This window comes from Microtus oregoni, unplaced genomic scaffold (genome assembly GCF_018167655.1).
Source record: "Microtus oregoni isolate MIOR12 unplaced genomic scaffold, Mior012 000144F_ref0000341, whole genome shotgun sequence".
Taxonomy (NCBI): Eukaryota; Metazoa; Chordata; class Mammalia; order Rodentia; family Cricetidae; genus Microtus; species Microtus oregoni.
Window position 1 is genome coordinate 782,162 of NW_024544794.1, and position 27,234 is coordinate 809,395.

The 27,234-nt window shown below is 46.1% G+C and overlaps 1 protein-coding gene across 1 annotated transcript in view; it reads left to right on the plus strand.

The window, feature by feature from the left end:
• Positions 1 to 25,008, plus strand: part of LOC121444857 (aldehyde oxidase 2) — a 70,735-nt gene extending 45,727 nt beyond the window's left edge. Inside the window, exons 28-36 of the mRNA XM_041646777.1 lie at positions 117 to 245; positions 1,200 to 1,274; positions 2,761 to 2,813; positions 4,154 to 4,268; positions 7,947 to 8,012; positions 8,112 to 8,300; positions 12,387 to 12,554; positions 22,831 to 22,905; positions 24,955 to 25,008. Coding sequence (XP_041502711.1) covers positions 117 to 245; positions 1,200 to 1,274; positions 2,761 to 2,813; positions 4,154 to 4,268; positions 7,947 to 8,012; positions 8,112 to 8,300; positions 12,387 to 12,554; positions 22,831 to 22,884 — 849 coding nt within the window. The 3' untranslated portion in view covers positions 22,885 to 22,905; positions 24,955 to 25,008. The remainder of the gene's footprint in view (positions 1 to 116; positions 246 to 1,199; positions 1,275 to 2,760; positions 2,814 to 4,153; positions 4,269 to 7,946; positions 8,013 to 8,111; positions 8,301 to 12,386; positions 12,555 to 22,830; positions 22,906 to 24,954) is intronic.
• The last annotated feature ends 2,226 nt before the right edge of the window (positions 25,009 to 27,234 follow it).

The following is a 27,234-nucleotide window of genomic DNA, read 5'->3' on the forward strand; positions in this document are numbered from 1 at the left end:
TCATACAAACTAAAAATATCACAAAAATTCTCTTTAATAGAGATGTTTTCAGTGTGACCAAGATGTCTTAAGTCTTTCTAGAAATGACTGGATTTGAAACGTGTCCCTTCTCACAGGTGGCCAGCCGTGAACTGAAAGTCCCCATGTCTTACATGTACATCTGTGAGACCAGCACCGCCACCGTGCCCAACACAATAGCCACAGCAGCATCCGTCGGCGCGGATGTCAACGGCAGAGCCGTGCAGGTGATTGTGGCCTCTCCTTCCCTGGTGAATTTTATCACGTCTCTGGTTTGCTTATCTGCACACAGACGCAGTGTTTCTTTGTTTTTTGGGGTTTTGGTTTTTGTTTGTTTGTTGTTTTGATTTTTGGTTTTTTGAAGCAGGGTTTCTCTGTAGCTTTGGGGCCTGTCCTGGAATTTGCTCTGTAGACCAGGCTGGCCTCGAACTCACAGAGATCCACCTGTCTCTGCCTCCCGAGTGCTGGGATTAAAGGCGTGCTCTACCACCACCCAGCCTTTTAACTCTGCATTTTTAAGATTTGCGTTTTATTTTACATACATGGGTGTTTTGCCTGCGTGTGTGTCTTAAAATCAATTTTCTGAATTTTTTCACGTCAAACCCGAAATAGTGATTTCATAACAGACAGAGGAACAGTTAGACGGGTGGGTGAGAGCTGAATGCTTCAGACCCAGAAGAATAGGGGCCTGTCACTGTAACAAGCACAAATTTGAATGAAAATATGATGTTTATTCCATTTGTTTTTTTTTTTTTTTTTGGTTTTTTTCGAGACAGGGTTTCTCTGTGGCTTTGGAGCCTGTCCTGGAACTAGCTCTGTAGACCAGGCTGGTCTCGAACTCACAGAGATCCGCCTGCCTCTGCCTCCTGAGTGCTGGGATTAAAGGCGTGCACCACCATCGCCCGGCTCCATTTATTTTAAATAACCAAGAAATACAAAATAAAGATCAGAGATGTAATTAAACAAAGAAAAAAGAGAAGTAAAGCCTGGATATTTATGGAAGAGGATCTGAGAGTAGAAATTGGGGTATTTTCATAGGAAGCGAAGCAAGACGGGAGAGTAGGTCCTGTAGCTGATGCCAACCTCAGGGGCCTGAGCTGGGCATCATCGCTGACCTGCGGTCGCTGAAGAGCCTTCACCACGAGTCCTAACCACAGGGCTGTCTTCTTCATTCCTTCTAGAATGCCTGCCAGATCCTTCTGAAACGCCTGGAGCCCATCGTTAAGAAAAACCCAGGCGGAACATGGAGGGACTGGGTAAGCATTCCCCTTTGTCCGTTACCATAGGTGAGATACCGATCGGAAGCATCCCGAGTGCCACAGCAGGGAGCAGACACGACGCTGCGACCCTCTAATACAGTTCCTCATGTTGTGGCGACCATAAAACTGTTTCCTTGCTACTTCATGACTGCAATTTTGTTACTGTTTGAATCATAATGTAAACATCTGTGTTTTCTGGTGGTCTTAGGCGACCCCTGTGAAAGGGTCATTTGACCCCTAACGGGTAGTGACCCACAGGTTAAGAACTGCTGCTTTGCCCTGCAGTGGTGGCGCTCGCCTTTAATCCCAGCACTCGGGAGGCAGAGGCAGGAGGATCTCTGTGAACTCGAGGCCAGCCTGGTCTACAAGAGCTAGTTCCAGGACAGGCTCCAAAGCTACAGAGAAACCTTGTCTAAAAAAACAACAAAAATAATAATAATCCTGCTGCTTTAAGTGTCTGTCTGTAAATTTGGAAAATTCTCTAAGTGAGTAGGTTTCTGTTAAGGTTGAGAGGGCTGTTCCAGGGTGTGTGTGGAGAGCTTACACGGGAAAGGGTGTCCCCCAGGAAGAGGGCATGTGTGAGGAGCATCAGCAGCCTTCCCTCTGCCTGTGGACTGAAGAAGAGGAAAAGGACCTCCAGAAGCCACACAAGAACTGGATGCTTTGATTAGGAAAGAGAACTGAATTTGTCTCAAAACTAATGACTCGTTTAATCCAACTTCACAATATCCTACACTTTTTCATTAGGATAATTCTCTCTCTCTCTCTCTCTCTCTCTCTCTCTCTCACACACACACACACACACACACACACACACATCTTAAAAATTAACTCCAAATAGCTTTTTTTTAAAAAAAAACTTATTTATTTATTGCCAGATGTAGTGGCACACATCTTTAATCCCAGCACTCGGGATACAGAGACAGGTAGATCTCTGAGTTCAAAGCCAGCCTGGTCTACAAAGTGAATTCCAAGACAGCCAAGGCTATATAGAGGAAACCCTATTGAGAGAGAAAAAGAGAGAGAGAGAGAGAGAGAGAGAGAGAGAGAAAACAATAAAGATTTATTTGTTTTTATTTTGCTTGTGTGTTTTGTCTGCACGTTTATTATTTGTATGCAGTACATGTGGCGGCCAGAAGAGGGCATCAGATCCCTGGAAGTTCAGTTACAGACAGTTGTGAGCTGTCATGGGGCTGCTGGAAACTGAAGTAGGGCCCTCAGCAAGAGCAGCAAACGCTGTTAACTCTAAGACGTCTCTCCAGCTACAAAAGTTAAATTTATCACCTCTACCATGGATAAATCACAGGATTTTAATTTCTAGTGTTCACGCCAGGCTTTCAGACCCAACCAGAGGAAGTTTTCAGTCAGAGCAGGGCAACCGCAGCAGAGAGCACGCGTCAAGTTTTACACATGAAATATTCTCATTTTTCACCTAACAAATGGTATGTCTATTCAATCTCTCTTAAATATGCCCATTCCACAGATAGAAGCAGCATTTGAACAGAGAATCAGTCTTTCGGCCACTGGATACTTCAGGTAAAACTCAAACAGCATCTCGGCTTAGCTACGAGACCATAAGGTGATCGGATTACTTTGGGCCTCAGTCCTTATTCATAAGAAAGAGTGTATTATATAATTATGGGAGTTTATTCTAGTCTCAAAATTCTGTGAATACACATAGGGCTCTGCGTGGTATAGCTAAAGAAATATTGAATAATTAATAACCCATATGGGATTGAAAACACTCTGATTTGTCTAATATTATTTACAATTATTAGCTGTTTGTTCTGGTGCTGGGGATTGAACCTAGGACCTTGTACATGCAAGGCAAGTGTTCTAGCACTGACCTACACCCTCGGTCCTTACTGTTCTTTGTTGTGAATAGCGACATCATCCCCAGAACTAACTTCTCACTCAGTCTTCCCAGTCTCCCTCCTGTGTCATAAAACCCTCCTCCCCGGAGGCAGGCTTTAGGGGGTGGGGTGAAAAATCGCTTATCCTCATATAGGCAATGTTGATCATGAAGCAATGAGAAGAGTTGACTATCAAATTCAAGAAGGATACATGGCACTGTGGTTCCAATTTGGTCTACACACGCCTGCCCAAAAAGAAACGCTTGTGGGGGAAGGGAGAGGAGAGGTGACGACCAGTCCAGTGCAGCCCCAGAAAAGCCCATCCAGCCCTCGTGTGAGCACATCTTCAGGGTGGGAGTGTGGCCCAGTGAGAGAGGCCCTGGGTTCAAACTGCAGCTCTGCAAAAAGTAATACTAGGATAAAAACAAGATCTGAAGCCATCAGCCTCACCTGTAAATGAATGAATAGGATCACCGGGTCCTCGTTATCTGCCTTGCTATCTTGTCACCAAGTCCCCTGTGGCTTGGGTTAGCACATTCAATGGGCGCTTTCTGGGAACACAACCCCAAATTAATGGGGTTTCCCAATGTGCAGATAGGACCCAAGGTCAAAAACTGTCAACGTGGGAGCAAACATCACTGTCTTCTTCGTCTTTGACATCCTTCCCACAGCTCAAGGCACATCCTCTTTAAGAAAGATAAAGGGGGCTGGAGAGATGGCTCAGAGGTTAAGAACAGCAGCTACTCTCCCAGTGGTCCTGAGTTCAATTCCTAGCAACCACAGGGTGACTCACAACCATCTATAATGAGATCTGGTGCCCTCTTCTGGCCTTCAGGCAGAACACTGGATACATAAAAAATAAATAAATACAAATCTTTTTTTTTTTAAAAAAAAAAAAGGTAGCTGAAATGAGTATCAGCCAGCTGAAATGCTATTGTAAACTATGGTATATATATTTTTAAAGCTATGGCTATTGTTTGTGGTTTCTGCCCTCCCCCATTCTAAAAGACTTTATCCTCTCAGGGGCTACAAGGCCTTCATGGACTGGGAGAAGCAGGAGGGGGACCCGTTCCCATACTACGTCTACGGAGCTGCCTGTTCCGAGGTTGAGATTGACTGCCTGACAGGAGCTCACAAGGTCAGTCGGGCTAACACTGCCCCTGCAAGCGAGCAGGAGCAACCAGAGAAAGTGGCCCAGGGTCCTTACCTAACCGACAGGGGAGCAGAGAATTCTTTCAACACCGTGGAGATTGCAAGAGATCCAGTCGTCTCTTGGAACTGTCAAGTAAACTAACAGCATAGTAGTCAGAAAGAAGTGTCTACAACTGGCTGAATGTGATTACTGCGTTAGGTATCATTTCATTCCAGACGGCAGATTTGCTTTCCCAAGTCTTCCCCAAAAGCGGGTTTTACTCCCCAAGGAAGGACAAGTTGTGATGCCCAACCGTAGCCATCAATCCCCCCAGGGCAGTACAGATGTCCCAAGGAACAGACGGGTGGAGCAGGGTGTGAAAAGGAGATTGTGCCAGCTGTTGATCGTCAAGAAGCCACCTACTAAAGACAGAAAGCGTGTCTAGACAAATTCATCGTACCACAAATGACAAGCCCTGTGACTTATACTTCGGATACCACTCTGGAAATAAAAATGGCAGAAGTATCAAATAGAATAAAATAGGACCCAAGTATAGGAAGTTGTTGCGTTAGGAAAATTATAATGGCTATATCATATCAAAATACTTCTATGTATTTATTGTTAGTTAATTTTTCTTCCACTTTAATATTATATAAGGGGAAAAAATGGTTTTGGAGACAGGGTCTCAGGTAGCCCAGGCTGGCCTTGAACTCGAATTCCCAATCTTACTGCTCCCGTCTCTGAAATGCTGGGCTTCTAAGCATGTGTAGGCATGTCCAGTTTAGGCAGGGCTAGAGACCACACTCAGAACCACGCCCCCAGCCCATGGTTTAAAGAGGCAGGGAACGAAGAGACGTCTGGAAAGAAGTGCCCTCCTAAGTTTCTTTCTGATGCATTACATCACCCTGGTTTTGCGTCGCACTGGCATTTATGGAAGTCAGAAGAAGACAGCTTGTGAGAATCAGCACAGTCTTCCACAGAGTCCTAGGGATCAAACTCCCACCGCCAGCAATGGCAGCAAGCACCCTCAACTGCTGAGCCATCTTGCTGGTCTCTGTGGTTCTATTGGTTTTCTTGTTTGTTTGTCTATTTCTTTGTTTGTTGTTTTTTTTTTTCCGAGACAAGGTCCAGACCTAGCTGTCCTGGAACTAGATTTGTAGACCAGGCTAACCTCGAATGCATAGAGATCCATCTACCTCTGCTTCCAGAGTGCTGGGATGAAGGGTGTGTGTCACCACTGCCCATTTTTATTTGAGATCATTTTAAAGAGAAACACTCACATGGTCACAGACTGTCTACGATTAGTTTAGGTTGTTTTCCAGTGGTTTCCATGCAGAGGCCCACATAGATCATGGTGTTTGTGCAGCAGTCCTGGAGGTGAACCTGGGACCTGCCTCGGGCTCTCCTCAAACACCCAGATGCCAGTGTCCCTGCCTTCCTGAGACTCTGCCTGCTGGTTTGGGTGACAAGCTAGTCATCAGACCTTCCACACTGACAGGTGTGTTGCCAGGTTTAGCAAATAAAAACACGGGTTGGATAATTAAACTTGAATTCCAAGGAAACACCAAATACACTTCCAGCAGAAATATGCCCCATGCAGTCCTTGGGACGTACTTAAATCTGTCAGCTCGACCTAAAGAATCCCTAAAGAAAGGAACACAGGACTAGTCTAGAATTTATGGAGTCAGAAAGTTAAAATCTGGCCTTTTCTGTGCCTTCTAGTTTATATGTATAACAAAAAGATCCAGAAATTTCAGTGTGATGTTAAGCTCTCAAGAACAGTCTGTTCTTTGACGAGACAAAACTTCTTCCATTAACCAACAAGAAACCCCGAGACACTAAATCGCCAGCCCACTGTGGTCAGTTCTGTGAGGTGCCGTCCTCTGGGGATGTACGGAGCTGGTAAACACAGGTTTTCAAATACTGAGTGGCCGTCTCCTTCCCTTGTCCCATACCCACAGCAGAAACTACAGCAAGTGTCAGGGTAAATGTACCGTGAGGAGGGCTGAGGCGTCTCCAACCTCCTTTCCTGCCCAGGCTGAGAAGGAAGGCTGGGCCTGAGAGACCAGGGTTCGAGCCAGGAGACAATTACCAACTAGGAGATGGTAGGAAACACCTGTGATCCCAGCATTGCGCAACTGAGGCCAGAAGACCACAAGTTCAAGACCAGCCTCAGTTTCAAAAACAATGAAGAGAAGGGCTGGGTATATAGTCCAGCTGAGAGGATATTCACTTAGCACGAACGAAGCCCTGGACTGCGTGCTAATCCCAGTACCACGTAAAACTGTGTTGGTCCGTGACTGTAATCGTGGCCCTGTAAAGGGACAGGCAGAAGGATCTGGAGAGGCCATTTACAGCTAGGCTCTGGGCCAGCCTGCGTTATGTGAGACCCTGTTCAAAGGAAGTGAGGGAGAATGGAAAGACTGAAGGGAGGGAGACAAAGAGGGAGGGAGAGACTTCCAATCCAGAGACTAGAAAGGAAGAAGCCCAGATATTAAACCGAAACAAAGAAAGTTGTTATCAGAATAAATACTTAGGGATGGTAAGCAAAGGAAAGCCCAGCGGTATTCCTGAGATAGCCCAAGGACACTTAGAAGCTTCTGAGGCCCCCAACAATTGTTTGTGTGCATGCACGTGCGCACACACACACACAAAGTGCCAAAACAGACGGGCCAGGCAGCTTCACTGTCTCTCGGAGAAGGAAGCAGACCCACAAAGACTGAGAGTCAGAACTGGCCTCAGCACCTACCTTGGCCCCTTCTAAAATCTTGCCCCTAAACTTATACACACAATGTACTAGATGATTTTTCTCAGTAAAATGCTGCCCACGTCCAACCCTTTCAAGGACTAGATATGCTCATGAATTCTACTAGAGCAATGAAGTCAGGTAGAGCAGGGTGGCCAAGCAGGCTCAATGATTTACCGGGTGATTCACTCACACACGCCAACATGCCCCGGACTTTGGAGTCGCTTAGCAGGAGCCAAAACAATACATGCAGACCTTCCAGGTCATTGCCAGGCCTGGCAACCACATGTGAAGTTTGCCGCTTCTAACGCCGATAAGGCTCAGGGCAATGGTTCTGGACTAGCAAGAAGCTCATTGAAATTTCCTTTTTTTTTGTTTGTTTGTTTATTGAAAGGGAGTTTACATATTTGCCATAGCACACACGTGGAGGTTAGAAGATAACTTTCAGAATTCAGGTCTCTCCTTCTGCCACATGGGTCCAGGGATTGAACTCAAGGTCACCAACTGGGACAGCAAATGCCTTTATGCTCCGAGCTAACCTAAAGACAGTATTTGTGTGTGTGTGTGTGAGAGAGAGAGAGAGAAAGAGAGAGAGAGAGAGAGAGAGAGAGAGAGAGAGAGAGAGAGAGATTCTAGGGATCAAGCCTCAGGCCTTGTACATACTAAACAAACACGCCAGTACTGAACTATATCCTTCGCCCCTTAAAATAGTTTACTTTTTTTTTTTTTTTTTTGGTTTTTCGAGACAGGGTTTCTCTGTGGTTTTGGAGCCTGTCCGGGAACTAGCTCTTGTAGACCAGGCTGGTCTCGAACTCACAGAGATCCGCCTGCCTCTGCCTCCCCAGTGCTGGGATTAAAGGCGTGCGCCACCACCGCCCGGCAAAATAGTTTACTTTTAATTCAAGTTTTTATAAAGAGGTAATTTCTGTTTGGCTCAGAAAATCAGAACGGACATTGTCATGGATGCCTGTTGCAGCCTGAATCCAGCCATTGATGTCGGGCAGGTAGGTGCTGGCCCACCTGGGAGTGGTTAAAGGGGAAATAAGGAGCTTCTCACAAGGATACGTTGCCACCAGACTAAAATTCGCCATTCTCCCCTTTAGATAGAAGGCGCATTTATTCAGGGAATGGGTCTTTATACCACGGAAGAGCTGCACTATTCTCCAGAAGGCGTCTTGTACTCTCGGAGCCCGGAGGAGTACAAAATCCCGAGCGTCACTGATGTCCCTCAGCAATTCAACGTGTCCTTGTTGCCCAACTCTGAGACGCCTCTAACCATCTACTCGTCTAAGGTGAGCACATCACTTTAGGTTACCTCCACGCTGCAGCAGACCAGGGAGCGTGGCCAGCAGAGGCCGCCAGACAAAACAAAAACTGGAGGCACGTGGTTATCTGGATCAGGACCCTTGGAGACCAGTCACCTAGAAAAGACTGAGGTCCAAGAAAGAAAAATGAGTCTCCTGAAGCAATCCTGGGCCCAGGTTTCATTAATACCTTCTCTCCTTGAAATATAAATTGCATCCACAGACACATACACACACACACACACACACACACACATATTTACGTATATACATATATATATATATGAGCTTGCACTTTTTGGGAGAATAACATTTTTATTTAAAACTTTGTCTAGTTATTTTTCTTTCTTTCTTCCTTCCTTCCTTTCTTTTTCTTTTCTTTTCTTTTCTTTTTTTTTTTTGTTGTTATTTTGGGTATGGGAGTTTTTTTTTTTTTCGAGACAGGATTTCTCTGTGTAGTCCTGGTTGTCTTGGAACTCACGTTTTAGACCAGGCTGGCCTTGAACTCAGAGATCCACCTGCCTCTGCCTCCCCAGTGCTGGGATTAAAGACATGCGCTACTACTACCCAGTTGTCTATTTCTTTCTTGAGTTTTTGAGATGGATTATAGGAGACCAGAATGACCTCAAACTCACTGCATAGGCAAGGATAACCTTGAACTCTTGATCCCCCAAACTCCACCTCCCAAGAGATGACCAGTGTGGGTCACCATGCTCAACTTTCATCACAGAACGAGAATATAACATTGTGATCTTGAGGAAAGATTCCAGCTCCAATAGTAAAGTACTGGCCTTGATAACACAAGAACATGGATTCTATCCCCAGAACCCACATAAAAATTACGAGTGTGGTGGTATACTCTTATAACCCCAGCGCTGGGAAGACAGAGACAAGACAACTTTTGGTGCTCTCTGGTCAGTTGGTCTAGCCTAACTGGTGAGTTCCAGACCAGTGAGAGGTTCAACCTCAAAGGAGGTCAAGAGCATTTACAAGAATGGTAACTTGGGGATATCTTCTGTGAAAGGTCAGAAGTTGGCACAGGACACACAAAGACCAAGTTCCCAACACAGAGGGGATTCATTTGCCCCAGAGGGACAGAGGGCAGGGAATAAGAGACAGGAGACAGAGGATGAGGGAGAAGGGGAAGAGAGCAAGTGTTGTGAGATATTTGTTCACTATGTTGCTTGATTTAATTTTTAAAAAGCTATATTGATTTGTTTAATAAAAGGTAGAATAGCCAATAACTAGGCAGGAGGTAGAGGTGGGACTTCCAGGAAGAGAGAGGAAGTAGGGGGGGGGATGATCAAGGCTTGCAACAGACACAAGGGACATGGAGGAAGCAGGATGGGTGGCACTTGGCAGAACATAGATAAAATATAATACATTTTAATTTAAGTTACAAGAGCTGGTTGAGACAAGCCTAGGCTAAAGCCAAGCTTGAGTAATTAATAATAACGAGTCTCCTTGTCATTACTTGTGAGCTGGAGGCCCAAAGAAAAAGTCTGACTACAAACAAGAGGGTAGGATATTTGCCCAGAGGATGAAGGAAGGATTGTCTCTAGAAGACAGGAGACAGATGTGGCCCACAGGAAAATGGCGTTTTATAAAGGAAAAATGGAACCCCAGGTTAGGATGGATTGGTGTGTTTTGATTGACCACGTTAATTAGGGCTGACAAAGGGGGCTTTCTGAACTTTGCATGGCTGCACTCTGATAACTAGCCGTGTGCACACGCACCCACACGCATACACCCTTAAAAGGGGTGGAGGAAGAATGTAATATTGAGCTGGGTGTGGTGGCTTAAACCAGTTATCCCAGCAGAGGGCAGGTTAACGTCCCCTCGGGTTATATAGAGAGGTCTAGCACATGGTAGCCCTATCTCAAGAAAGAAACAAAACCAAAAGAATGGATGAGATTGAAGACATGATACCATAGAAACCTTAGACCTCAGGGACCTGAACATACTGTTCCTACCCCGGACCACCCTCCTTCTTTACTCTTAGCTAAACTGCCCACCTCTGAGGGATCTGGGGGTCCTCAGTCAGATCCAGAAGCAAACCTAGACTTTAGAACAGCCGGTCCCAACTGTGGTGAGAACGTCCTACCCCTGCCTGGAGACAGACAGGCTCATGCAGGGGGAGACTGATAACGTCTAGATGCTTTTCTGGTCTAAAGGAATCGAAGGATTTCACAGCAAGGCTCAGAGCTGGCTAAACGGCTTTTTCAGCGTGTTAGACAGCCCCCACACCCAAGAATCATGTGGCTTCCGATGCCAGTTGTGTCAGGAAGCAAAGACACCAGCCAGTCTTTATTAGTGACTAAAGGGAAGGGACAGAGAATTAAAGTTCAGCTTTGTGTGTGTCGCTCTGCGCAGATCACAAGCCTCGGATGGAAACGTCACCGAGGTGTGAGACGTGACGTCGTCCTTAAAATCTTCTTTGGGAAGCTTCTAGGTAGGAGTTGTTACCCAACTCCAGACAAATGGCTAACTGGGGTGCTTATTTACGATTTAACATTTAACAGGTGGACCTGGCTGCCAGGTTCCCCCAGCACCCCTCAGCCCCTACATGCTAAGGTGTATGGTTGGCATATACCACCACCCTAAACTTCTCCAGCCCAGGGTCTGGGGTGCCCTTCCTCCAGCAGCCTTTCCTATATAATCCACTCATTTTGGTTACCTGGCCTTTTGGTCTTCCCTTTACCCTCCAGGTCCCCTGGTCTTCTGACCCTGTCTTTCCCCTCCCCCTTCTCCTTACAGGGTCCAGCTCAGTCTGGTCACCTTCGCTCTGGACTCTCCTTTATCTACAACAAACCTTCTCCTCCCCCACACCTAGGAGCAGGCACGGTCTTACTTTGTAATTTCTTCTTGTTCATTCAGGAGCAAATTGATTTTCTTTTTGGAAACAAGAAAAACAACTGCAGGCCGGGCAGTGGTGGCGCACGCCTTTAATCCCAGCACTCGGGAGGCAGAGGCAGTTGGATCTCTGTGAGTTCGAGACCAGCCTGGTCTACAAGAGCTAGTGCCAGGACAGGCTCCAAAACCACAGAGAAATGCTGTCTCGAAAGACCAAAAAACAAAAAACAAAACAAAACAAAAAACAAAAACAAACAACTGCAGGAATTTCATCCGTTTCCAAACTGAATCCCTGATGCCTAGGCATCTCCTCTGGGTTCGTGAGGCCATCACAGATCCAGAGGGAGGAGCATGGACAGGGCCTTCAGACTCTTGCTGGGCTGGAAGGCATCTGCAGGGGAGGGAGCCAAAGGCAGCCCAGAGGCTCCAGAGAACAACTTCAGGTTGAGAGTTCCCAGCAGGGCATGAGGATCATGAACTCAATGCCTGCCTAGGCTCCAGAACAAGATTCCTCCGGAAAAAAACAAGGACCAAGAGGGGCATGGTGACATATTCCTATAACATTAACACTCAGGAAATAAAGGCAGGAAGAACATTGGGTTGGATGTTCGTAGCCAGCCTGGTCCACTCCATAGCACACTTCACAGCCTGAGTTCCATAGCAATGCCCTTGTCTCAGAAACCAAACTTAACCCGGGAATCAGGATGAGTTCTTTCCTCTGCTCATGAAGTTGGTGAGTTCAAACCATTGACTGTTCTAATCAGGGTGCCCTTCCCTCACCACACAGAAACACACGTACACCTTGTGTGTGCACATGCATGTAAACACACATGCATTCCTTCCCCTTAGAACAAATACTTAACTCAGAGAGAATTAAAGATCCAGAAAATTCAGGGTTTTTTTTTTTTAAAGAACTCTAGGGGCTTCACTTGCTTGGCAAGCTGAACGATAAACCTTTGAGATGTTTGAGAAATTAATTATAGGAAACTGTATGCCGGGGACTAAGTACAAACGCTGAACAATGCTGTCCCCAAAGTAGCTTGTTGTCCGCTAGAGAAACCTTTAAAACAAACGTGTTGCAACAACAGGTGCTTTCTGTGAGTTCCACCTGGTCTACAGAGTGGGTTTGGGGCCAGTCAGAGCCACAGAGTGAGACCCTGCCCGAAAACAAACAAGCAAAAATCAAAATCAATAAAAGCAGACAAATGTGTTTTCTTGCAGGGCCTGGGGGAGTCTGGGATGTTCCTGGGGTCATCTGTGTTCTTCGCCATTGCCGATGCGGTGGCTGCGGCGCGAAGAGAACGAGACCTCGCGGAGGACTTCACAGTGCAGAGCCCAGCAACGCCAGAGCGGGTGCGCATGGCCTGTGCGGATCGGTTCACAGACATGGTAGGCTGGCGTTCCGTCCCCCACAAGCTCAGTTCTGCTTCCTGAGCCTTTGGCTTCTTGCGTAAATCGTGACATCGCCTGTGTCTAGTTGATCGAGCTATCCAATGCCCAGTAAGTAATTCACGCAATCGAGCATGGTGGCGCGCGTTTGTCATCTCAGCAGCTGAGGCAGGAGAGTCGCCAGCAGGGGTTCAGTCATTCATCCCACTCTCCTGAATGAGGCTACAATGCTAGTCATCTGCCTCCGACCCCAGTGTCTCCTCTGTGGGCAGAGGCAGGGACTTGACCCCGGCGCCGACGCCCGTGTTCTGTTCTGATCTTTCTCGTCACGTGGCCACTGCAAGCTCGCCTTGTCTCTTACCCCAAAGCCTTGGGCACATGCGACCTTCAAAGCAGTATTCTCGGTCCCGTTTTACAAGAATCAGGTTCCTTTTTCTGGAACGGAAGCATAGCAAGGAAACTAAACACACGTAATAAAGAACTCTTCAGAAACTGCCCTGCTCGCGGAGGGTCCTGTTCTCCCGGCTTCTGACAGCCTGGCTCCCGGAAAATGGGCTCCTGCATCTCCACAGATCTAGACCGTTTTTAGCACCCTGGTTGCTCGGCAAAGCCTACAGTGGGGAGAACTCAATCATGTAGATTACTCACTATTCAGGAAAAGGTGGCTAGGCTCTGAGGCCCAACTTTCTGCCAGGTCTGAGGATTCCTTGTTGAGACCTTGTCAAAATGTCCTCGTGGGCACCAGTGGTTGCCCATGTAAGAGTAGTCTCACGCAGCCTAGTCTGAACTCACATTTGCCGTGGAGTCCAGGGTAGCATGGAACTCCTGATCCTCCTGCCTCTACCTTCCAAGTGCTGGAATTACAGGCCTGTGCCACCATGCTGCGCTGTTGGCCACAGTTGAAATATGGATGCTGATCTAAAACTGGGGGTGTAATTCCACAATAGCATCTGTCTTTGCCTAGCATACGCAAAGCCTTGGGCTTAGTCCCCAGCACAGAAAGAAGAGGGGGAAAAAAAGTCAAGGGGGTATATAATGATCCACATCAACACACAATGTTATAACCCGCCCTAAAATAAATAATTTTTGTTTTCACTCAGAAGGCATGGACAGGAGGATTGTTTCAACTTCAAGCCCAGCCTAGTGTACAGAGTGAGTTCTAGGCTAGCCAGAGCTACATAGCAAGACCCTGTATTCAAGAAAAAAGGAAAGAAGAGAAAAATGAAGGCTGAGGTGGCTCAGAGGTTAAGAGTGCTTGCATTTCTAAGAAGCCACATCAGGCAACTCACAACCGCCTTAATGCCAGGTCCAAGAGACACCACACTTCCTCCTGGTTTCTTTCTTTCTTTTTTTTTTTTTTTTTTTTTTGGTATTTCAAGACAGGGTTTCTCTGTGGTTTTGGAGCCTGTCCTGGAACTAGCTCTTGTAGACCAGGCTGGTCTCAAACTCACAGAGATCCGCCTGTGGGCACCTGCACTCATGCACATAGAACAGACATACTAGAGGGGTTCTTAGCCTTTGGATTCTGAAATAAGAAAAATACAGCTTGTTCTGATGACTAAGAACGTGAGAAGGTCGGTGTACTAGAACACAGGCCGTCCTCGTTTGGTTACTTCTTCCTCGCCGTTAGAGAAACAACAGCTTACACCTGAATCTTTTTCTAAAACAGAAACGATGGATAAAACACTCAGTACTTTCCCCTTGGAATTAAATGAAATAATACACATAAAAATACCGTGTAAATACAAGTTGCTCCATAAACACTAGAGTTAAGTTCTCCCCTAAATACCCATAACGGTTAATGACCTTCTAAACATGCCTCTCCTAGAAGGCTGAAATAATACCTCCACATTTTAAACCAAGCTGACCTGCTGAGGCCAGAACAAACAGTAATTTACAAAAGAAAAAGCCACATTTTCATGGGTAAACTAGACATTTTGTTACCAAAACACAACAAAACTCCCACTGAGTAAGCTTTTACGGCAGAGAGTTTCGGTTTTCAGGGCTTTTGCTTGTGTTTTGTTTTGCTACTTGCTGATTTTGCGTGTGCAGGACGGGAGTCAGGAAAACGTGCAGGACGGGAGTCAGGAAAACGTGCAGGACGGGAGTCAGGAAAACGTGCTGGAAGTCGGGCTTCCTTCACCACGTGGGTACCAGGGATCCAACTTGGGTCCCAGGCCTTGGGCGAGTGAACCTTCATCCAATGAGCCTTCCCCCCAGCCCTACGCAGAACTTTACTTGTTTGAGCATTTGGGTTTGGGGGCCTCTCTTGGAATTAACCTCTGGTGAAAAACAGCGTCAGTGATTCTGTTCTGAGCAGTTCTGAGTGACCTGGCCCAACAGGCGGCATTATCTCTCTGGGGGTGGAAGAAAGAAAAATGTGTTTTGTGTAATCATATACAATTCCACAAGAAAAAAAAATCCCTTAGATATATAAAATGAAAGAGACATAAAGTTTCAGATTAGTACTTCTTAGAAACAAGATTTAAAACAAAAATCTTTAAAAGTTTTAACATGAGTTTTTTAATTAACGTTCTCCCGCTCCGTGTGTGTGTGCGTGCACACACACACATACACATGCACACATGTGCGCACACACACACACACACACTCTCATGCCATGGCGATTGTGTGGCAATCGGAGGACAACTCTTAGGAGGGGAATCTCTCTCTCCGCAGGTCCCAGGGACTGACCTGCTAAACCATCTTGCCAGCTTTAACTAAAGATTTAAAAAAGAAAAGTTGTTAAAATTTTCAGACAGACAGAAAGGATTTCATACCCTTATAAATTAGAGGAAGAAAATTTCTAGCTTGAGGAATTTGGAGATAAGATAGATTCAAAAACAAGCCTGGTTGTAGCGGCGCACACCTTTATTATCAATGCTTGGGAGGCAGAGGCAGGGGGATCTCTGTGAGTTTGAGGCCAGCCTGGTCTATAGAGAGAGTTCCAGGACAAGACAGGCCCCCAAAGTTACAGAAAAACCAAAAAAAAAAAAAAAAGAAGAAGAAGGAAAGAAAAGAAAAGACGGAAGGAAGGAAGAAAAAAAAGAAAAACTTGGGAACCTCAGGGCAGAGGTGGCTCAGTCTTTAATCCCAGCATTTGGGAGGCAGAGGCAGGTGGATCTCTATGGGTTCCAGGATAGCCTGGTCTACAGAGCCAGTTCTAGGACAGCCAAGGCTACATAGAAAAATCCTGTCTCGAAAACAAAAACAAAAACAAAAAAAAAAAAAAACAACAACAACAAACGAACTTGGGACTTATTATCAATAGAGGATAATAATTAAATAGCTACAACGTTGTGACCTGTATGAGGGTTCTGGGTGAGGGGTGGTGGGCTTGCCCAGACTTACAAAGCCCTAAACTCCATCCCCAGCATCAGGGAGAAGGAAAGATGAAAAGAAAGGAAGAAAAGATGAGCTCTATGGGGTGGCGACGTGGAAACACAAGAAAGGTCAGTTAACAAGTTGTTTCCATTTCCAGGAAGCTAAAATCAACAGCCCAGCCTAGAGACAAGTTTGCAAACAGGGCTTTAGTTCATGCCACATTCTGAAGAGCAGCCTTGGCCTTGCTGACTCATGGAGGAGCCGCCCAAGCACCGCAGACCAGGGAAGTCTTTTCCTTAGATTAGTTCTCCATTCCAAACAGCCAGGCTGGAGGAGCCACGCTGCTGTGTGAGAGACTGGCCTCGATTCTGAAGGCTCACTCTTCCCCTGCAAACCCTGGGGGGCTCTCCAGGCACCGAGTCCCCTTCCTCTTCTTCAATACGCTCTCTCTCGCCATCCCCGTATCTCATGTTCTCTGCCTGCTTTTCTCTCACGATGCCCAGACTCAGTAACAGTAAACGGGTCACCTGCTTAGTTCACTAAAGGGAGCCCCCTCCTCGCGGATGGCGGAGGAGAGGCGGGTGAGAACGTGACGTCCTCCACAATCCCCATCTACCTACGCCAGGGGCTCAAGGTGAAGGAAGGGTGCTGGGCCCTCAGACTGTACCCAGCTCAGACTCCCCTGCACTAGAGGAGTTGGCACTGCCAGCCCTGCAGGACTGCATTCCATTTCCTGGGGCGCATGTACCGCAACAAGTAGAAACATGCAGCCTCCCGTGTGTTCTGCTACAATCTTAGCCACAGACAATCAGCAGGGCCTTAATCTCGGCCATCTGGATTCGGCGAGCCAGGAAAACCAAACAGACTGCATGACTGCATGACCATGTACAGACTTCTCAGGGTAGAGCCTCCCTTGTACTGAAGCTACTCTCCTGAGACATGAATGGACTCATGTATGCACACAGACTCATGTGTGCCCTCAGATGCATGCATGCACACAGACTCATGTGTGCACTCAGATGCATGCATGCATACAGACTCATGTGTGCCCTCAGATGCATGCATGCACACAGACTCATGTATGCACACAGGCTCATGTGTGCACTCGGATGCATGTATGCACACAGATTCATGTATGCACACAGAATCATGTATGCACACAGACTCATGTATGCACACAGGCTCATGTATGCACAGACTCATGTATGCACACAGGATAATGTATGCACACAGAATCATGTATGCACAGACTCATGTATGCACACAGGATCATGCATGCACAGATTCATGTATGCACAGGTTCATGTATGCACACAGGCTCATGTGTGCTCTCAGATGCATGTATGCATACAGATTCATGTATGCACACAGACTCATGTATGCACACAGACTCATGTATGCACACAGGCTCATGTATGCACACAGACTCATGTATGCACACAGACTCATGTATGCACACAGACTCATGTATGCGCACAGGATCATGTATGCACAGACTCATGTATGCACACAGGATCATGTATGCACAGATTCATGTATACACACAGACTCATGTATGCACACAGATTCATGTATGCACAGGTTCATGTATGCACACAGGCTCATGTATGCACACAGACTCATGTATGCACACAGGCTCATGTATGCACACAGGCTCATGTATGCACACAGACTCATGTATGCACACAGACTCATGTATGCACACAGGCTCATGTATGCACACAGGATCGTGTATGCACAGGATCATGTATGCACACAGACTCATGTATGCACACAGATTCATGTATGCACAGGTTCATGTATGCACACAGACTCATTCCTCACCACATTCTTCTCCCACCCCTTGTGCCGTCTTGGAAGAGGTTGGGCATGTAGCTTGTAATACTGGTTCTGCTTTAATCACGGATATCCAGGATGCAGGGACTGGCTTTGTTCCCTGCAGTGCCTGGTGACAGAAGACGGCTTCTGAACTCTTCTAAGGAACCGTCTCCCCCGGCACTGTTCTGGTGGTCACGGCGGCGATGGTGCGGCGTGTTTCTGCAGTGCCGGCAATGGGCTGCAGGTCTTCACGCGTGTTCAGTGTGCTTTCTCCATCTGGCTGGCATCCAACCCTCTAATACTGTCATAGAATGGATTTCTCTCCCAATCTAAAAGCTGTCCTGCTGGCAGGAGAATCAGAAGGTCAAGGTCATCCTCAGCCATAAGAGTTGGAGGCAAGCCTGGGCTTGACCCTGTCTCAGAGAACAAAGAAAAGTGCCCTACCCTGAGATATACATCTAAAGAACCGCTGATGTGGTGCACGCTGACTGCAGAGGTTCTTGTTAGTTCTTGCTGGCCTTGATCTTACTGAAATGACCTTGAAATTGCTGTCTGGATGGGGCAGCTGTCCTAACTCAGAAAGTTCACTCGTCCTCCTGTGCTCTGCTGATCGTCTCCCCCACAGCTTACGTCAGCATCAGCATCACGTGTGAAATAAAGCCATTCAGTGGGGAAAGTCACGTGAGGGGCTGGTGAGATGGCTTCGCAGGTACAGGCCTGTGTGCTTGTATGTCCACCTCTAACAAAGGGCTTTGCTCTCTCTTTTATTGAACAGCCTAGAAAGCGTCATTTGGGGGGAGGAATGGAAGATCTTTTACAGACACCTCTAACTGAGTTTTCACAAGACATTAAGTCGTTGACCCCAGAGGACCCCAACTGACCAAATAAGAAACATTGTTATTTATCAACGCGTTGTGTTCAATGTTTATGGTGGCTAGGCCCTTTAGAAAATCGTTTTCGACTTCTGTATCTGCTGCTTTCGGCACAGAACATGCAGGCATTGTTCTGAGTCAGGAGCATGGAAGAGTACGTGATTTAAGATTACAGCCGTGCATTAGCTTAGAGTGTAAAAATTGACTACATGGGAAATCCAAGGCAAGGTTAACTGTTACGTTGTTCTCTGAGAAGTGAGTGAAACAAACTGGCTGAGTCCATAATAAGGTCTTCAATCAGTTGTCTTCAAGAAGTATTATTAACTCTGGGTGTGAGCTCCTGCAATCATCCCAGTCTCTTAGAACTTAAGAAATATTTTTTACCATAATGCATGGCCACAGGAATATATTAAGGATGCACTAATATACTGTAGGCACTTGCCCTATTACATGTAATTCTACATACAACTTACCTATGTATTAAACGTCTCGCCAACATCTTAAATCTCCGCCCGGAGCGCTGAGTTGCAGTAGTATAGAGCACCGTAGATCACCTTGGGACGTCAGGAGTGCCTCTGTAGCTGCACAGGTGGGTAGATTTACTGCAGCCTGGGTCTGTGTGGGTCCAGCCTTCCTCTTGGCTGCTTTGTTTCTCTCGCATGCTAATTTAGCATCCTTCACACATCACACAAGGCCTTTCAGACCTCGCTGTCTATCAGATTCTCTTGCCTCACTTCCCCGTGCAGATTTATTTCCACGTTTATGTATGGATGTGCATGCTTGTAGCGACCATCCTTTACCCCCCGCCCAGCCGTCTCATTAGTCCAAGTGAGCGACACAGGCAAGCAATGGCTCTCATAGCTGACCTTGTTCCAGAAATATCGGGTGGGGTGTGCTGAAGACTTAGGAGTTCTCTCCAAGAAACCGCAAGGACAAAACGTTTCTTTAGAATAAGTGGATTTGGATAGCCCAGACCTGCTGAGCTGATCCCTCACACAACGATGGTGATGATGAGTCCTGGGCTACAATGTCCATGAACTTAATTGACAGCAACTAGCAAAGGTGCTAGACCATTAAACAAAAGGGACTGACCCCGGACGGCAACTAAGAGGTGGACTTGAAGTATGCGTGAACTTGGCCTTGACTTCTGTAGTGAAGGTGTTGCTTTGAGCAGAGTTGTCAAGAGCTAGCCAAGTCCAGAGACTAGGAGAGTGTGGCTCCAGGCAGGAGGCAAAGGAGAGTTATCAGCCATGATCAACATGGGGCAATTTAAGTCCCAGACTAAGAAAGGAAGCACTCTCAGCGGAAGAAGCTAGGGGACAGGTTAGATTTCAGACAAGAGGAGGAGGGTAAGGAGTAGGTTAGACCCCAGATACGGGCAGTAGGGTAGGGAACAGGTTAGACCCCAGACAAGGGGAGGAGGGTAGGGAGTAGGTTAGAACCCAGACAAGGGGAGGAGGGTAGGGAACAGGTTAGACCCCAGTTATGGGGAGGAGGGTAGGGAACAGGTTAGACCCCAGACAAGGGGAGGAGGATAGGGAACAGGTTAGACCCCAGATACAGGGAGGAGGATAGGGAACAGGGTAGACCCCAGTTATGGGGAGGAGGGTAGGAGACAGGTTAGACCCCAGACAAGAGGAGGAGGGTACACTGACTACTGATCTCCACCCTAGAACAAGAAGGCAGCCTAGAAGGTTGGAGAAAGTAAAAAACTGTTTTGTTGTTGTTATTGGATTGATTCTGGTTTAAAAAAATTTTTTAATTAAAATATTTTTAAATTCCTGAGTGTGGGTGGAAGTCAGAGGACACCTCAAAGGAACCGGCTCTTCCGCCACGCGCCTAGGGTTCAAATTCAGGTCCTTCTCAAGCTTGGCAACCAAGAGTCTCTATCCACCAAGTCATCTTGCCAGGTGCTCATTATAAGTCCCAGCTGGCCAGGAACTCACCATGTAGACGAGGCTGGCTTCGAACTTGTGATGACCCTCTTGCTTCTGCCTCCCAAGTGTTGGATCCAACTGGGAATTGAGTTTTGAAAATTGAATCTTTACCAGAAGAGTGGATCTACCTCAGACTAGACTGAGGACCTTTGTCTAGTGTCTAGCCCAGCTCAGGCACAAAGTTAGAGCTTGTATACACATCCTGAAAGATAAAATTGCAGCAATCTTTCTTTCTTTCCTTTCTTTCTTCCTTCTTTCCTTCCTTCCTTTCTTTTCCTGAGACAGGGTTTCTCTGTGTAGCCCTGACTGTCCTGGAACTAGCTCTTGTAGACCAAGCTGGTCTCGAACTCACAGAGATCCGCCTGCCTCTGCCTCCTGTGTGCTGGGATTAAAGGCATGCACCACCACCAGGCCTATTTTTGTTTGTTTGTTATTTGCAGTTCTAAGATTAAAGCCAAAGACCTTACCTATGAGCTACATTCCCAGCATGAATAGAAAAATAAAATGCTCTTGGAAGTCTTTACAACTTTCCATTACTTGGAGAAATCTTTATTTTTTTTGTTGTTGTTGTTGTTTTTCGAGACAGGGTTTCTCTGTGGTTTTGGAGTCTGTCCTGTAACTAGCTCTTGTAGACCAGGCTGGTCTCGAACTCACAGAGATCCGCCTGCCTCTGCCTCCCGAGTGCTGGGATTAAAGGCGTGCGCCACCATGGCCCGGCAGAAATCTTTATTTTTAACACATTTGTAGGTTGGGAATATAGCTCAGAGAGAGAGAGAGCGCACGCTTAGGCTGCATAAACCTTTGATCATCAGTGCCAGAAATTTAAAACAATGTAAAATGGATAATAAGGTCAGCCCCAGACTCCCACAAAAGCGTGAGCACAGGAGAGGAACGAATATGTTTGCAGCCTTAGGTCAAAGCTAAGAGGATGAATACTCAGAGGAGACAGATACCAGGGGTGCAAATCAGGGAACCTGTGACCCACGACAGTAAAGAGAGCTTGGGGTTCATTCTAGGAGCACACACCACCCAAATGTGCCTAAAGCTGCAGACATGGCTGCCGCCATTACAGTGGGAAAGAGTGTTCTCGCTGTCTTCTCATGTCTCCTCCCGGCATATAGTCCAAGGATTTGTTCCTGGGGAGGAAGGAAGGCAGGTGGCTCATGGACGTGTCCTGTTATTTAGTGTGATAGGAGAGATTACAACACCAATCCACTGATTTCTTCTTCTTCTTCTTCTTCTTCTTCTTCTTCTTCTTCTTCTTCCTCCTCCTCCTCCTCCTCCTCCTCCTCCTCCTTTTCCTACTCTTCTTTCTCTTCTTCCTCTTTCTCCTCCTCCTCCTTCTTCCTCTTCTTCTTTTCTTCTTTTGAGAAAGGGTGTAATAAGTGGGCTATACTAGCTCCAACCTGGACACCCTCTGCTTCAATTTCCTTAGTGTTGAGATTATATGCATGCGCCTCATACCTAACAGTGCTACCCCGTCTGTCTTTTAAAAGCTAATCCCAGCACACAGGAGGCAGAGGCAAGCCTCTTTCTGAATTCAAGGCTAACCTGGTCTACAGAGTGAATTCCAGGACAGCCAGGGCTAAACAGAGAAACCCTGTCTCAAACACACACACACACAGAGAGAGAGAGAGAGAGAGAGAGAGAGAGAGAGAGAGAGAGAGAGAGAGAAGGAGAGGTTATCTTTTTTTTTTTTTATAAATTTTATTTATTTATTATGTATACAGTGCTCTGCCCACATATATTTCTGTAGGCCAGAAGAGGGCACCAAATCTCATTACAGATGGTTGTGAGCCACCATGTGGTTGCTGGGAATTGAACTCAGGACCTTTGGAAGAGCAGGCAGAGCTCTTAACCACTGAGCCATCTCCACAGCCCCTGAGAGGTTATCTTTTGAAGCTGGCCTTTTAGCTTGGTTGTGTGGAGGAGGATGTTGATAAAAGTTATTATTTGAAAGGAATGCCAGGGTCCAGTTCCTCAGGAACCAGAAAAACCCTGCTTCTCTTATGAGAAGTTTTTGAAACCCTAAGATTTGATATAGCCAGACATGGTGATGGTTGCCTTTAATCCCTTTAATCCTTTAATCTACACTCAGGATGCAGAGGCAGGTGGATCTCTGTAGGTTCCAGGCCAACCTGATCTATATAGAGTTCCAGGACAGCACATAGTGAGAAAGAAAGAAAGAAAGAAAGAAAGAAAGAAAGAAAGAAAGAGGAAAGAAAGAAAGATTTGCTATAATTTCTCTGATCAAATATTATAATAGCATATGCATCCTAGTATATGTGTATTACATTTTGGTCTTTTATTTCTTTTCTTCCTTAGATCCCAAGAGATGACCCGAAGACATTTAAACCTTGGTCTATACCTATAGCTTAGGCTGCCTTCGTTTCCTAAGAGGTAAGATCATTAAACTAAATGATAATCCCTCCAAGACAGGGGAAGGGGATTTTCAAACTATGTTTCACGGCACCCTGGATTTATGCAATGCTTAATCAAATCGCTGTATCTCTGCCAACATTTTAAGTTGCCACACTGTGCATTCATGGCTTTGAATATGATGAGGCCAGTCAGGAGATTATAGCCAACGCAACAGTTTTCCTTTTCCTTTTTAAATCCAGTAAAAAATGAGAATGTAGCAGATCAAGACATTTTAAACATTCTGTTCCTTGATTTGTGTGAGATACTTGCAAAACTAAAGCGCAATCCACTGGTTTCTGCCATTCTGACTACCTGCTGCCCTCTAGAAGAGTCACAGACATATTTGGGGACCAGGGGGTTCGGTTACTTCAATTTTGTGTTGCTACCTGGCGGCTTTGAAGAGTGGCACTGAGTGTTGTCCTCGTCAGAGAGTCAAACTCTGGGAGCTTAAGAAGATTGCTCCATGGATAAGATGTTTGCTAGACAAGCATAGAAATCTGAGTTCAAATCCTCAGCACCCATGTAAAACTGGTGGCATCTATAAGCTTAACACTGAGAGGCTAAAATGGCAAATTCTATTCCATGAAAATTCCTGGGGGTGGGGGTGGGGGGTGGAGGTGAAAGGGATGGAGAGATGGCTCAGTGGTGTAAGAGCACTTATTGCTCTTTCTTTCTTTTTGAGATAGGGTCTCACTATGTATCCATATCCATGGTTAGTCTGGAATTCATAGAGATCTGCCTGCCTCTGCCTCCAGAGTGCTGGGATTAAAGGTGTGCACCACCATCCCAGCTCACTTATTGCATATCACACACACACACACACACACACACACACACACATGGAAGAGGGAGAGTAGCTCTAAAAGGCCTGATATCACATGGCTATCATCCTAGTAATTGAGAAGTGAGGCAGGAGGACCAGGAGCTAGTTTAGGGATAGCCTGAGCTACGTGAGATCCTGTCTTAAAAAGCAAAAGGGAGAAAAGAGGGAGGGGAAAGGAGAGAGATTTCAGTGGTTAAGAGTGTGTGCTTTTATTCCCCAGAGTCGAATTCCCAGCCCTCAATGCCTCTAACTTCAGCTCCAGGGGATCTGAAGCCTCTGGCCTCCACAGGCACATACACGCACACATAAATGCCCATGCGCAAACATATCATTAAAATCAAACCTTGAAAGAAAGAACTATGTCGTCAGTGAACTGCATCGTCAACTTTTGCGCAGTCTTGAAAGTTAGGACCATCTGCAGATGACAAGACAGATGCAGAGAAAAGTCACTGGGGTTGGAGATGTAGCTCAGGGATGAGTTCTTGGTTAGGCAGGAGGTCAAGAGGGATGGAATGGGGAAGCAGGAGGGGAGGGCGAAGAGAGAAACAAAACAAAAATAGAACCTCTCATTATTTTACCATTTACAACTATCTTTGTGTTGGGATTTTTTATACTGTGTAATTAAAATATAGCTACGCATTTCATTCTTAGTATCTCTCACCTGTAATTTCAACTCTCTGAATTCCTCAGAGTAGCTCCTGCGTTTGCTTTAAGGGCAAATATTAAACACTGGCGGTTTACCTCTCTCTGGGTGTGGCTTGTCATCCCAGCGTGTGAAAGATGGGGGACAAGAGGACCTGGAGTTCAAGACCAGCATCAGCAACATATTAAGGTCCAAGCCTGCCAGAGCTACACGAGACCCTGTCTCTAAAAACAGAGTTGGCGAGATGGCTCAGTTCCGTCGGTTAGGGTCCTGTTACGTGAGTTTGACCCCTAGGACAAACGTGGTCGGAGAACAGACTCCATCAGACTGAACCAACAGGTTGTCTTCTCACCTTGAAACTGGTCATCCGGCAAGGTGCCCCCACCACCCGAGCTGTCTCACCAGCTCGCCTCCACCACCCTCTTTTGTTTTTTGTAGACAGGGTCTCTTGTAGCCCAGGCTGGCCATGAACTGCAGCTCCTCTGGCCTCCAAGAATCTTTTCTCTTTAACTTGAGGGAGTTTTTGTGCTGTCAGTAACTATTCTCTTTTCTCCTCTTGTAGATACTTCAGTACTCAAGTGAAAAGAATCCTAACTGGACTCCAGACTGATACTCATATACTATAGGGTGGGAGGGAAGGGTGAGATTGACACAAAGTTTAAAAGTTTAGGAACACTATTCAAACCTAACTGTGTCAGCAAGATGAATCATTTCTTACAAATTAGTTACTTAGTGTCCTCAGCCTAGAGGCTGCCCCGCAAGCACCTCAACAATTGAAGCATGTTTAATGATTTATCTCTAAAAAGACTGAGTATGTGTTGCTGAAGAAGGGCCAAAAAGGAGATCAGGTGTGCAGCAGCCATCTTTGCCGGGAAGACCCTCCCTGCAGATAAACAGGTGATGACGTTGGCCGGTGACGTGTTGATGCAGGAGTCACTGAGCCCTAGCAGGGCGTGGTTTCTCCAAGGTTTGGTTTGCTTTTCACCAGGGATCGGCTGTGGGTCTACGTATGTTCATTTAACAGAAATGTAGTGGGATTTTCTTGTGTTAGATGATCGTTCAGTAGGTGAGCATTCCCTTTGGAATTTGAAGGAGAAGAAAAAAGATAGTATATAGACTTTTGAAAGGAGTGTCACAAAGTGTTTCCTTTTATTTATTTATTTGGGTTTTTTTGTTTTGTTTTGTTTTTTTGAGGTGGGGAAGGTGTTTGTTTTGTTCTTTGCTTTTTTGCTTTTGCTTTTTTATGGGAAGCATCTGATCTGACACAAGAGCCCGAGAAATACTGGATGACTTGGTTTCCCATGCACTGACATAGGTAACAGACTAAACGGATCATAAATGAGAATCAACCTTGACCTGGGGTTTAAGATATTTGGAGTTAAAATGTAGGTAGGTGATGGGAGGGGGTGCTTGTCTAGTATGTCCTATGTCAGTCCTGAGTTTGATCCCCAGCACAAAAAAAAAAAAAAAAACTAAAAACGATAAATGATAAAATACTCAGGGTCCATGGTCGTCCAATCTGGGTTTTAAGAGCTTTCAAAGGAGGAGAAATAGCATCTAAATTGACCAGAGTTGAGGGGAGGCTGACAGTCAGGATTCTTGGGTCCCAGTGGGCAGTCCAGAAAGGGGCAGAGAAGGTGAGGTTGAGCTGAGAGCAAGGGGTGCGTGGTGGGTGAGAGGTGCAGGGGGCTGGGGAAGGAGGCTTCTGTCACTTAAGGCCACAGAGACTTTGGCTTGCAGGGACCAGGACATAGCTGTCCACAGGCCCATCTGCTGGCTTTAGCGGGTCCCCTGCCGCAGGAGTCCCAGGGAGAAAGCAAGCAGAAGCTCAGGAGATAGACTGAAGCAGGTCAGAGGCAGGGCAAGCTAGGCGCAAGGATACGAGGGACATTGAGATTTTTGGAGGGCTGAAGTGAAAATTCAGAATTAAGAAAACAAATGTAAGCTTTTAAAAAAACAAATACCTTAACTTAAAATCTAATGATAATTTCCAAAAATTGCTTCCTCATTTATATTATTAAAATGGTTATCCATATAGTTGGGTGTTTGTTTTTTTTTTTTAAGCTGGTTTCTTGGGGATAAGGGTAGTTACTGGAAATGTATTTTCTTTGTAATGGGTGAGGACTTCTAAATATTCAAATGAGTAAGATCTTCATACAAATTATTCCTATAAATTGATGTACTAGAAACTGAAGAGTATAAATCTTAATAAAGTACTTTTTAAAATTATATTTGCTTCAATGCCAACCTGGTCTACATAGTGAGTTCTAGGCCAGTTGGGGCTATTTAGTGAAATTATGTCTCAAAAAATGAAAAAAATTCATATTTGAAGTCATATACTTGAAACTTGTTCTCTGAATTTATCAGCAGCCTGGGCACAAGCTGAGACACAGCTGTACATAGCAGTCTGAGACACGGGAGACACAGCCACACACAGCTGATGGAGGAAGGTCATTGGCTAATAAAGGAACTGCCCTGGCCCATTTTATTGGTTAGAGGATAGGTGGGAGGAGTAAACAGAACAAAATGCTGGGAGGAAGAGGAAGTGAGCTCAGAGACTCCACAGCTCTCTCGGGAGCAGACGCCTCAGAGAGAGACGCCATGCCCCGCTCCCGGGATGAAGCTCCAACCCAGGATGGACTAGGCTGGAATCTCCCCGGTAAGCGCACCTTGGGGTGCTACATACAGATGATTAGAGGTGGGCTAAATTAATATGTGAGAATTAGCCTAGAAGAGAATGGGCCAGGCAGTGTTTGGAGGAATACAGTGTCCGTGTAATTATTTCGGGGCATAAGCTAGCCGCCAAGCAGGCAGCCGGGGTGCTGGGGACGCAGCCCCGCTG